The sequence below is a fragment of the Mauremys reevesii genome, linkage group 13, assembly GCF_016161935.1.
Source record: "Mauremys reevesii isolate NIE-2019 linkage group 13, ASM1616193v1, whole genome shotgun sequence".
NCBI classification, from domain to species: domain Eukaryota; kingdom Metazoa; phylum Chordata; order Testudines; family Geoemydidae; genus Mauremys; species Mauremys reevesii.
Window position 1 is genome coordinate 27,620,056 of NC_052635.1, and position 12,873 is coordinate 27,632,928.

Consider the following 12,873-nt stretch of genomic DNA (forward strand, 5'->3'; position numbering starts at 1 on the left):
ACTCAGACACTGCAGTGGCATCACCTGGGTTACTTGGTGAAGAAGGAAGTTCATGAGCCTTAGACAGCAATTCATACTCTCTGTTCCTGGTCTCTTAGCTGCACATAGCTGGGGCTAATGGTTACCTGCATGCAGCTGAGATGCTTCTAGACCATGGAGCACGGCTAGACATCCAGGACTGGGATGGCTGGGAACCTCTCCATGCTGCTGCCTTCTGGGGACAGGTAAACATTTTTGTTGAAAGTCTATTTTGTGCGGCTGGTTCACCTTAGTGGGAGGCTGGGGCAACATTTCAAAGCGGAGGACGAGTGCTCTAGCCAGAGAGTGCACAGTCCCTTTGTCTGCAAAATTCTGTGGGTGCAAGCAGAGCAAGTGTATTGTGTGGGCAAAACAAGTCCAAACAAGTGCCAAAAAAGCCTTAATAATGCCATGATTCGCTCCCCCTCTCCGCCACACACATACACCAACCAATATTTTGCATGTGGCATGTGTTGGAAAACTACTTTTTAGGATGGTTTTCTAATGCTGTGACAATGTCATTGGCACTGTTTCTTGTATCCCTCCACCTGTAATGCTGGGGTCCTAGTTACCTGTTGTGCAGAGCTCAGAAAGCCCTAAAAAAAGACCTAAAATAGCTTTTTAGATATCCACATGTTACAGCTTTAAAGTCTGATACCTCAGGCTCTCCCTAGGGTAGAAATGAGTACAGGTCCCACTGAGGAGCTGGGAATCTCACTGTGCCAGTGTTGGAGGGTTGGACTGTGTTCTCTGCCTGTACATGTACATACAAGGAATTGATTTGTTCCTAGTATTTTTTCCTCCAACTCCCACATCTCATGGATACCTATCTGCTAGTACTGTTCCTTAGGATATACATGCCAGAGTCCATTGCTAATGGACACAATGCCATCCTGTCAATTAGACATGGAGTGGATTTACTCCCAATTGTGGGGTCCCCACCCATGGTGAGAAATCTTCCAATGGTTGAGCTGGTAGGAACTGTGCTTAATATCTTGCATGGAGATCACTCAAACACCCACCAGCACAGTCAGAGATCCTGGTGTCAATGAATCATGCACCCTGCTGGTCCATAGCTTGCTTTGTCCCTTAGATCACATGCAGCTACTGATTGCCTAAACCAGGGCTGTGAATATTGCTTTATTCCCCTTGCTGCAGATGCAAATGGCAGAGTTGCTGGTGTCCCATGGGGCCAGCCTGAGTGCCAGGACGCCCTTTGATGAGATGCCAATAGGTGAGTTCAAATTCTCTCCTTCGTAATGGTATTTCTGATCTTGGCTAAATCCGAAGGATTTCTCCAGACAGCACAAAGAAACCAGGTTGCCTCTTAGCCTAGTGGAGTTCAGGGCTGAAATTTTTAAAAGTCTGATTCTTTTCAAGTGACTTAAAAGCATAAGTCCCATTGAAAGCCAATGGGACTTAAGAGTGTAAGTGCCTCAGTCACTTCAGTGCTTTTGAAAATGTTACCTTTGCTCTTGAAGCATCAGTCTCTCCTCCGTACACCCCTTCCCATGTGTCTCGAGCTCCATCTCCACCTGCCCGCTGCAGAACTGGGAATGATTTGCTGCTTTTCAGGTCTTCTGCACCTACTCTTTGCAGCCCGAAGAATGTGGCTTTTATTACCCTGGTTTGTTGTGGCCAGATTCCAAGCCAGTTTGGTGTGGAGTGGAAAGTGGGGAGATAGGGAAGTCTAACATCTCGACTTCCAATCTCTGTTTCTAAGAATCCTATCCCCAGCTGCTGACCTACGGTCATTATGTGTCCATGGGTAAATACAGAAATTCTCAAAGGCTTCTTCCCTTCCCCAAGACCGTCCATGTGATTCCAGGATTCACCCTACATTTCTAGAATATCAAAATAAAAAGCAATGGTAAAAACATCTCTTCCCCTTTGTGATGTGAGGTACAATACACTGCACAGAAGAGAGGGATCAAGTCAGTCTCTCTGGCCATTGCAGAGCTAAATTCCACAGCATATTCTCCGGTGCTTTTTTCCAGTCCTGTTTTAGGTGCCCCAGACAATGCTGCTTCCACCAATTGCCTTAGGGACTGGCTTTCCTGTTCTGCTTACATTTTCCTTCTCAATTCTATTCCATTATCTCTACCAAACTGTGAAGACCAAGAAGGCACAGCTTTGAGGGTGGCACAGGAGTGTCTAATTATGGTAGTTATCATGTGTGCTCCCAATAGCCCCCACTCTCCCTGTTCCATTCAGCTGACTTTATCACATTAGTACAGCCCTGCTCATGGCTTGCTTTGGTTTGCATGTGCTGTAGACTTGTGTGAAGAAGAGGAGTTCAAAGTGTTACTGCTGGAGCTGAAACATAAGCATGATGTGATCATGAAATCCCAGATGAGGCACAAGTCCTCCCTCAGCAGGAGGACCTCCAGCACGGGAAGCCGAGGGTGAGTGCAAAATTGATCTTCCCACAGATCATGCCACACTCTAGACTGGATATCACCCTTGCTGTCCCAAACTTGAAAGCAGAATACCCAGTATTCAGTATGATCAGATACAAAGCTGTCTGCTCTGAAGTTCAGTGGACTCTCCAAAAGGCTGAAACTGGGTCAATTGTTCAGTGAGCTTTCTGGGGGGAGATTGTGCTGCTTCTAGAAAAGTAGGCTCCATGATGCAATGCGTCAGACAGTGTAGGAAAACATAGTAGGTGATAAGGGAGTTTCCCATCTCCTAAATCACTGGTATTTGTTCTGTCATTGATTAATGCTTTGAAAAGATCTTCTCATGCATGATAGTTCTAATGACTGGAGATGTGGGGAAAAGTGGAGTTATAGCAATAGGTAACATAAAGACAGAACCCTGATACTCTTCTGCAAGTTGAGTGAACACGCAGTCTACCTAGAATATTCTTTTTCTTTATGAATTTAGAGTAGCAGTTCTCAAGCTATGGCCTGCAGAACTCCACTGGACCAGTCCGCAGGTCCTCTCCTAGAACAAAACAAATGGATAAAGCTCCAGGGAAGGTTGGGTGGAAAGCTGTCCACTAGCAGAGCTGTAGGCGAGATCTCATCTTCTGAACCCAAATCCTCTTTGAAAAAATCCTTTACCATTTCTATGCTTCCCTTTCCTCCCTGCAATGTGGGAGTTAGGGACCTTTTCTACCTCACATGGGTGCTCAGAGGCTTAATTCATGTTTGTAACATGCTCCTAGACACTGATGGAAGATGCTGTAAAGTGCAAGAAGGATATGAAGGAGCTATCGTGTGAGGAGGAGCTCCCTCACCGCCCCATCTTGCTAAACTCTGCTCCCCGTTTCTCTCCTGCAGGAAGGTGGTGAGGAGGGCGAGTCTTTCGGACCGAACCAACCTTTACAGGAAGGAGTATGAGAAGGAGGCCATTGTCTGGCAGCAAATGGGAGCAACAGAAGAACAGAGAAACTCAGGCTATGCTGGAGAAATCATGGAGGCTCGATCTGACCAAGAGAACACAGATCCAGTAAGGAACCAAATTCATATTCTAGTTTCCTATCAAAATTCATAAAGAGCCTGAAACCAGAACTGTGAATGGGCATGTTGGTTATGAGTACTTGTACTTGTGTGAGAACCTAGATTATATTAAAGACAATGTTAAGGGCACACATTTAAATACAAGGCCAGATTCTGGTTCCAGCTACGCTAGTGCAAATCAGGAGTACCGCCCGGGAAGTGAAAGGAACGATGTGGGATTCACAACAAAATAAATGAGGCCAGAATCTCACCCAAAAAGTCAGGCAATTGCAAAAACTCATGTTCTCATATAACAGTGTGTATTTTTATGTGCATTTAATAGACGTTATGTAGGTGCAATGTGGGTGGGCCAATGTTTCTAGAAGAACTTGATCTTGGACTCTCTGGTAATCTTTATTTAATTCAGTTACCATCATGTTGAACTAACACAAGTTTTTGCATTTAATTGCCTTGGTTTTTAAAAAGAAAACAAATGTGGAACTGTCTTTCTATGTTAACATTTAACTGGTCCCAGTTAGGATTTGAAGTTCACACATTAATGAAATAATAGGGCTAGGGATAGGTAATTTCACCTCTTTACTGCTACTCTTTGGCTGCAGGAATGGATTAAAAGGGACTGGCCTGGACTAGGAAGCTGTGGAAGGGATGGATTGTACAGTGGGAGCTGCTTCTCTTTAATGTTGTCTCATTACAGAATTCAGTGCTGGAGAACTCTATGCTCCTTCCTGAGTTAGCTACCAAAAGCACACAGAGTGACCCTGAATCCTCCCTCCAGAATGGACTCAGGGCATCGGCCAGCACTTACCAGTACTCGGTTTCCAACGGGGACATCTGGAAAATGCACACAGCTCCAGACTGTAATACAAGTCAAGCCCTGCCCTACAGCAGCCCCGGTGACCCCGACTTTCAGCAAATCTGGGGTGGCTACAAGGATCGCAGCCATCAAACACTTTCTGAACTGAAGCGGCAGCGGGCTGCAGCTAAGCTGCTTAACCACCCTTTCCTCAGCACCCACTTTGGCACCAGTGTGAGTGGGGTAGTTGAGAATGGGGGCGAGGCCAAGGAGCACCTGATTGATTCCAGGACTTCTCCCTACAGTCCCAATGGGACGTCAGTTTATTACACAGCGTCCAGTGGCGATCCCCCTCTCTTGAAATTCAAAGCTCCCATGGATGAAATGGAGGAGAAAGTGCACGGGTGCTGCAGGATTTCCTAGTGTCATCCATGTCTCACCTCAGAGGAGACTAAAAGTGGATGGCCAGGTTAGCTTTATTACTGAGGATGGGCTGTTTCCATCCCCACATGGGGAGAACTCAGTTTAGTTACATAGGACTTGATGGGGCCAGCCTCATTCATCTTGAATAGTACCTTACCCTGCCAGTAACCCCACTGCAATCAAATGAGTAAGGCTGGCAGAGTGAGGCCCATAGTGGAGAAATGAAGTACACATCCTTGTGTGCAGTAAAAAAAAGCTACCCCACTCTTCCTCATGGCAGTGTTATGAAAGGGACAGTGGGGGGCTCTCCACTGTAAATCGTGCAGGGTCTTTGAAAGACAAAACCATCTGAATTAGAGTCCTCCCTTTCTGCGCCTCCTGCTGGGAGCCACCCAGCTTCTGGAATGCGACATGATGGGCCTGACTCTCACTCATGGATGTGATAGGTGTGTCCCCCAAGAATGTGTGGCCAGCCCCCTGCATTTGTGCAAACAGCCCAGGAGTTACAAGTGCAGACTTTGAGTCTTTGGTGTGTTTCATTTGGCTACACAGAGGTGAAGCTGGGCACATCCCCAGTGCATGTACTTCGGGAAGTGGTGTGATGCCTGCATTGTGTGATGCCTGACGGCCCACTGTCAAAAGCGGCAAACCAGTTTGTGGCCTACTCTAATTGAAAGCAGTGGCTGTGCAGTGCCATCAGGTTTGAAGCAGAACTCCTGATGGAAATCCAGTAGAATAAACTCTGGCAATAAAATGCTGACTGAAAGGGTCAATAATGGGATAGAAACAAATTACTTGTATTACTAAGACCCTTAGATTAGTGAAATCCATTCAGTTTTAACAATCTCACCTTCCCTGTTGGTGCTGAGTTTTACTCTATGCTTCACTCAGCTTAAAAACTAGAATGGTCTCTGTTGCTTTCTGTCTCTCCTGCACTATCAGAGTGCTATTGTATTTGGGTTTCCAGAACCGCAGGGCTCTGTTTAAATTAGGAAGGAAGGGGAAAGAAAGACCTGCTTCCAGTAAAAATGGCCTGGAAATATTTCCAGTCACACTAGGTTTTGACACTCTTGTGTGTGAACCTGTGTTCTTGGGGCTAAGCTGCTCGAGCATCTAAATATGTAAATGCTAAGTTGTTGCTTTTGGTTGTAGAGCATCCAAACTTAGGATGGAAACTTTTTAACATTTTTTTCCCAGCATTCCAGTGTTTTTTCAGACTCTATGCTGGGGTCACCAGCAGCAGTGTGGTAGCTGCCAGTAAAAGGCTCAGAAATAGTTATCTTGTATGAGAGAGAAAGTGGCTTCTTTCACTGAGCAAAAGCCAGCATGCAGCAGTGAAGTTTGGAGTGGTCTAGTGAAGCGCTGTTGGATAGGAAGCCAGCACCAGTGTTTCGGGGTAGCATGTGTTAACTGTGTGCCAGGCTGCATTTGTGGAATCTGTGGCTTGGTGTAACAAGGGGTGTGTGATTGGCAGGCCAGTTTCTGCAGTTGCCCTTCAGGGAGCAGAACCCTCACCTGAATGGTAGCAGCAAGGAGACAGCACCTATCAGCAGAGCATCAGCTATAGGGAAGTGGACATGAGAGTTCAGAATAAACAGGCAAAATATTTAAAAAATGTTTTAAGTTGCATCTGCAAAATATTTGTCTGCACAAAGGGGCCATTGCACACAGTCTGTGTCTGTGAATTTTGTCTTGTAGATGCAGCTTAGGCCCCAGACTTAAAAAACACAGTGTTGTTTGGGTTCCTGACGCCACCCTGAGCCATCACTGGATAGAATCCTGCTCACAGCTCTGTATCTGTGCTCCAGCTAAGCATCTGCTGTAGATCACACAACTTCCATGCATATTCCTCTCTTTCTAGCTGCTATTTGAGAGCAGTACTGTATTCCCTTCTGGTAAGGGACTTTAAATGTACCTTTCTCTTCTCTAACCTCCCCCCCTGCCCAAACCTTTCAACTTTTTATGGCTTGGAAAACAGGAGACACTGGCCTAAAGATGAGGCAGCATGTTAGTGAAGCCATCCCACAACTAGAAACATTGTTCCATCTCTACAAGGGAGACTAGCAGTGTGTTAGTGAGACATGTGTGGTGTTATAATGAACAGGGGCTTTTTGACAGTGGTGGGAAAGAGTTGCACTATCCTTATATGGGGGAAAGGAAGCAAGAGCTGAAGGGCTAAAAGCCACATGTCAGGTTGTCTGGAAGCCTTCCCCCCATCCTTGCTTTGTTTACTTCAGAGTTGAATTTGATGTAGCACTTTTTTGAATGGAGCCAGTGTCTGCAGTGCCATATCCAGTGGTACTGGGATTTGGGCCCATCTCGCCCTCTGCTGGAGAAGGCAAGACATTGCACATTATAGTATCTGCCCCCCAGGCAGGGGAGATGTGCCTCTGTTAGCACAAGGAAGGTGCCAGGGTGTATCGGCAGGTCTTAGAGCTTCCTCTCAGGCTGACGCATAAGTCTTTTGGACTCTGACAGTCCACTTATCCTTCCTTTCCATTTTCTCCCTAAATGAAGAGAATTTTGGCATAGGGGATAAAAAGTCAGGTCAGATTTCAGAAAGTCTATTACAGCGAAGGCATCTTTTCCTAACGTATTTAATAATGTCCCCAGTCACTCCTCCCCGTTATCCCAGGGATCCTGCCTGACACTCCTGCCCCATTTTCAAGGGGCCAACCTGCTATTCATGTTCCATTTCCTGATGCGCTGCCTGCCTTGGAACTCTACTGCTGCATTGTTTGAACTTGTATGATTAAAAAAAACAAACAAACCACCCTCTAAGGTTATTGGGCCATCAGGGAGCTTAGCTCCTATTCTCCCAACTTAAAGAAGTTGAGCAGATAATTGAAGAGTCCCATGCAGCAGAGGTGACTGTGTTGGAGGGTGTATGTAGGTCTGGTGATGTCATATGACTACCCAGAGTTCCAGGGAATGGAACATCTGAGAAAACTTGACGTGGTCTTAGCAAGTGTAGCCTCGATATCATGGAATGAAGGCGTTCTCCTTTTACCAGCTCTTGAATGTCCTTTTCCCATTTACCTGGGAGAAAGACGATACTCCCCTCACCCCCACTGGAATGAGAATTGCTGGAGCAGAATTAGCCTGGTGTTGCTGCACATCATTTGCAGCCCGTGCTAAACTTTGAACAGTTGTTAGCTGTATTCCCAGTGATAGATGATATCATGGCCTGTTCCTTCTCACTCACACCAGCCATAAATCAGAAGTGACTCCAGTGAAGTCAGATGACAACGGTGAAAGCGAGAGGAGTATTGGGCTTTATATCTCATTCCAGCAAATAGAAAGCAGACACTTGAATGCAATGGAATTATATAGTTTGGGGCTTGCTTTCATTGACAGTGGTTACTACACTAAAGCAGTGTGAACCCAGCGTAATTTAGACAAATAGCTCTGATTAACGTAATTTCCAGGATTTCATTATTCCAGCTAATGTTGTGATGTCTAACTAAGCAACAATGGCTTTACTATCCGGGGGTGTGGAAGAGAAGAGATGCTACATGCTCTAGGTTGCACAAATATTCCCTTAATTGGACTGCTGTGACATTGTAATCATAAAATTGGCCTTAAAGCTGCTTAATGTGGCTGTTATGGCTCTGGGGCTGTAAATATGACCTTGGTGATAACTTGTAATTTATCTCAGAACTGAGAAGAAACAGAAACTAGTGAATGCTTCAGGAGCTGCACCAGGGCAAGTGATGAGCTTTATCTACCATTGGTGCGTGCAGGGATTTGGGAATGGGATAGTCAATCTAGGGTCCTTTCCATGGCTACTTAAGGATGTGAATCAATTTGACAGCTTGGGATAAGTTTTCAAACAAGGACATAAGGGACTTGCTGACTGGAATGCCTAGATGGCCATGGGACACCAGCAGGGATACATGGGCAGGGCGTAGACAACTTAAACATGTGTGCGAAGTGGTGATAGTAAGCACCGAATGGATAATTCTGAGCACAGAATGGGGACTTAATCCACCTGCAAGTATTTATTTGGTAGCTGCAAATGCAGGTTTTCATGGGTAGGATAGTTGCACAGGCATGTCTGTAGACATATTGCAAGTGCCCTCCTTTAAGAATATAATCCTTATTCATTTATAAAAAGCACTATAGCTATAGCAGTTATGCTAAAGCCTGTAATATCTTGCACTTGGGGGCCATTCCAGTAGGATGCTTTGATTATTTTGTGGCTTACAATAGCAGACACTCGACTACTTTGTTGGAGATTTTAGTGCCACTAAAAAGTTGCTGAGAATAGAAACCATCTCAGGATTTGCATGTCTAGCACTTAGGTTAGCAGAAATTTTTCCTTCTCTTTTAGTGCTCTGTTCTTGGCCAAACCATTCAAGCTCTGTTTCCCCTACAGTCTATACAGCTGTCTGGCCCTGCCTCTTTGGTACAATCCTCTCCTTCATGAATGTTCCCCTATAGGCAAGGGCAGCCTGGCTCTGTTAAAATCTGAGTAACAGTGGGGAAGCCAGTCAGACTCTAGCTTTCTTAGACATGAGCCCAGGGTGTAAATTTCAGATCCACCTTTCCCCAAGCTTTTGAGGAGGTTGAATCCAGTCACCATCCAGTTATTAGTCACCACAGCCGGAGTGCTGTGTATGGGCCCAACCTTACTGCATGCAAGCCGTCATGATACACTGGAGCCCTAGTGCTGCTAGCAAACTAATGCAAAGTTGGAGGGAGCTCCATCTGCCATGCTGAAGCACCTTCTTCAGATGCATAATAGTGCCTGGGAGCAGTCTCTGCCAGCTCTTGATCCAGCCAAGCAATAGACTATTAATTGTTAGAGATGGGCTTGAACTATAAAGTTTGGTTTTCATTTCAGACCTAGATCCAGACTTTCCCCTTCAAGATGTTGAAATTTCTTGTCCCAGTTGAGTGCTTAGAGCAAGGCCTCAGTTTGGACCTGGATCTGAATTCCTTCCAAAGTTTTGGACGGTTTGAGTCTAGTGTTCTAGCTTGGGCTCTGATGGGATGTTACACAGGGCAGAGAATCCCATGTGTTAGGGAAGGTCACAGGGAGAGTTCGGGTAAATAGCAATAATGAGACAGGGCAATACCTAATGGGTATGATGAATTTTTGACTGATAAATTTGTAGGTAGATGTGAGCATTTATAATCCCCTAAATTGCATTGAGCGTCATTCTTAGCGCACTTCAGCTTGATGCTGGGCATCTGTTCCCACAGCCTTCTGTGTTGCAACATTGTCAGTCATATACTGAAATAGGAATACTCCACCGCGGGAAGCACTAGAACTATTCTTTAGCAGATCTCAGTGGCTTAATTGGTGTCAGCCTGCCTCAAGGTGTTCTCCGTGTCTATGGGCATATCTATATATTACCATGCTGGCTACAAAATAGCTCTGTACAGCTGGCTTCAATTGTTTTGACAAAATGGCTTTTCTAAAGAAAATCTTTTTTTTTTTCAAAATTTCACTTCCTATACAATTTTTCAATTTGAACTGTAGATTTTTGTTTTGCTTCTTTTGTTCCCCCATCTCTCTTCTCTGCTTTTCCAGTGAGAGGAGAGGGAATCTTCCCTCCCACCCAGCCCAAAAATTGTATTTGAATTGAAATAAAACAGATTTTCTGCAGTCCTGTGATACCTGGAATAAAAACACAATGAGTTCTAGTTTTGTTAGTTTGGGGCTATGGTCTAATCTTACTTGTACAGCACCATGAGAGGTTGGTTTAGGTTAGCTGGGACGGGCCAGGAAGTATGGAAGGTTATACTCAGGCCTGGCATACACCTGAGTTTCAGCTCTGGCTCCTGTCCACTGGCCATGACTTGATTCCAACATCAAGTCTGGTGCCAGCATTAAAATCTTTATTCTTTCTCTAGCTTTGATGTCTTGGTGCAAGCATTATGAGCACTAAATGTTCTTCCTAAAGTATTATCTTACTAGTAACTGACTGATTTATAAATGAAAACTTGTGCAAGGTGAAAACTCCAGGTTAACTTTGGTTTTCTCGGGTCATATGAGTACACAACGAGATCCAAGTCCTTGTGTATTTTAACAGATGATGTTGGCACATCACGTTCTCTCCACAAAAGATATTATATTGTTGTACAGTAAGTGCCCAAACACAATGGTAGTATTACAAGCTGTAGTCCATTGCTACTGGACACTGTAATTTTTCTGAGGCTGTAGAATGGGGTTTGGAGTTACTGAGCAGTTTCTAGGCCTGATCCTGCTGTCTTCATGCAGGTAAAGCTGCCAATGTACAGTTGCCTACACAGGAGGAGTATGATTGGATTCTTTACGGGTGCATCTGCTACAGCAAACTTACAACTTGTAATTCTCCTCTGTTGCAGTTCTATTGGTGGTAGCAATGGTGGAGGGTCTAGAAAGAAGAGTCGGGCATTTTAGTTATCTGGTGTTCAATCCCATGCCTGAGCCCCGTCTATACTCCATCCTCCACCTGAGCCAGTGGAGAACAGGTTTTCAGATAGCCAATGTGGATGCACCCTTAGTTGAGCCTTATCTGACTTCTCAGCATCTAGACTGCAGTTTTGTTGGTTTTTCCAGGAGAAGGAAGCAGTGAACTAACTTCAGTGGCATCTGTGGGCCTTGTACAGCTAGGTTCAGCTGCTGCATATCCAGGATATGTCAAAAGGATGCCCAGCCCTCTGCAATAACTCATGACTCCATTGAGCTGTAGTAAATGATGTACAAATAAAACTTGACAAAATGTATTTTATGTGAAAAAATAATGTAAGAGAACTGTATATTGTATTAGCAGCTTTGTGTATAAAAATGGCATTTTGGCAATCAGAGTAATATATTTAAAACTTTTTAAAAAAGGATATTTGATATTGTATGGAATTAACTTCATATTGCTACTGTAAGTATGAAAAGATGGTTTTTTAACATGTTGAAGTAATGCATTAAATATCAAACTGTATGTAAATCTCATGCCAACAGGATATGTATGACAGTATTAGCATCTGACTTCTCAGTGTCTTTAATAGAATGATTGAATTTTTTAATTTAAAAAAAATATTAAATTTCTTTTGATAATACGAGGAACTGCAGATGGGGTCTTTATTTACTGGTTTAATGAGTTTGAAATTTATGGCATCTGATTTTTAATATAACAATATACCACCACTGTGTGGACTGTACCTAAATGTGTTTTCCCCTCTGTTGCAGCCATGGGCTTTGCCAACATAATCTGTCTGGAAGAGCTAGGTGGGTGGATAAAATGCAGTGAGTTTAAATCAACCGATTATCAGTAGAAGTGAGCTTTTTAGGATGATGGGAATAGACTAGTATTCAAGCCCATGGTCTTGTGTCCTTAATTACCAGACTCAGCGTTGCATGGAGCTTTGAGCTCATGGTGGACTCCTCATTAATCCTGTACATGCACGGGTTGCCACAGTAGCGAGGACTTCTTTCATACATCCTCAAATACCCAGGAACCATCACCCTTTCTTCCACAATTGAGGACTCAGCAGTTATGTTTGACACTTTTGTCATCTCCAGGTTACATTGTAGCTCAATGCTTAATGCAGTGCCAGGGCTGAGCCCCAATATCTCTGCGTTTGGCAGTTCAGAGCCCGGGCACCTCTGGGCTTGCCACATGAAAGTAAAAAAATTGCTTACGCCCTAGCACCTAATTGCTTGAGCACCTGCACCTCTTATTACAAATTAAGCACTGCTGCAGCTCTCTCTACTGGGGCCTGAGTTTAACCATCACTGGTATAACTAGAGCAGTGTAAATCTGACCCCCCATAATGAACAGGCCAATGTGCAACTGTCATGCTGGTCTTTCATCAATTCCACTGTCTGCTTCAGGAGAGGGGCGATTATCTCTCTTCAGGTTTGGGAACAGACCCTTGCAGAGAGAGGAAGAAGAAAAGGAATTAAGCCTCAAGTCTTGTCTTAATAGGAAAGTTTTACTAGTTATACCAGTATAATGTTCTGTATGGACATTTTTTTCAGCTTGACTTATATTGGAAGAAGAGCATGCACAGTTACACCAGTATAACTTTCCTGTATAGATAAGCCCTGGAGTGAGGGAAGATCTGTATGTCATCCCCTCTTGATCACAAATACCAGCAGCTCCAGCCACTGTAAGGGTTACAGGAGTTTGCTGCTGCCACTAAGGCCTTGTCTTCACTAGGAAAGTTAACTTGACAGCAGATAAATGC

At 44.4% G+C, this 12,873-nt stretch overlaps 1 protein-coding gene across 5 annotated transcripts in view; it reads left to right on the forward strand.

The window, feature by feature from the left end:
* Nucleotides 1-6,424, forward strand: part of PPP1R16B (protein phosphatase 1 regulatory subunit 16B) — a 94,970-nt gene extending 88,546 nt beyond the window's left edge. For all 5 annotated transcript variants that reach the window (XM_039498270.1, XM_039498272.1, XM_039498269.1 and 2 more), the window contains exons 7-11: nucleotides 99-224; nucleotides 1,177-1,252; nucleotides 2,294-2,423; nucleotides 3,303-3,471; nucleotides 4,177-6,424. In XM_039498270.1, the coding sequence (XP_039354204.1) occupies nucleotides 99-224; nucleotides 1,177-1,252; nucleotides 2,294-2,423; nucleotides 3,303-3,471; nucleotides 4,177-4,698 (1,023 nt within the window). In that variant the 3' untranslated portion in view covers nucleotides 4,699-6,424. The remainder of the gene's footprint in view (nucleotides 1-98; nucleotides 225-1,176; nucleotides 1,253-2,293; nucleotides 2,424-3,302; nucleotides 3,472-4,176) is intronic.
* Nucleotides 6,425-12,873: the final 6,449 nt, after the last annotated feature.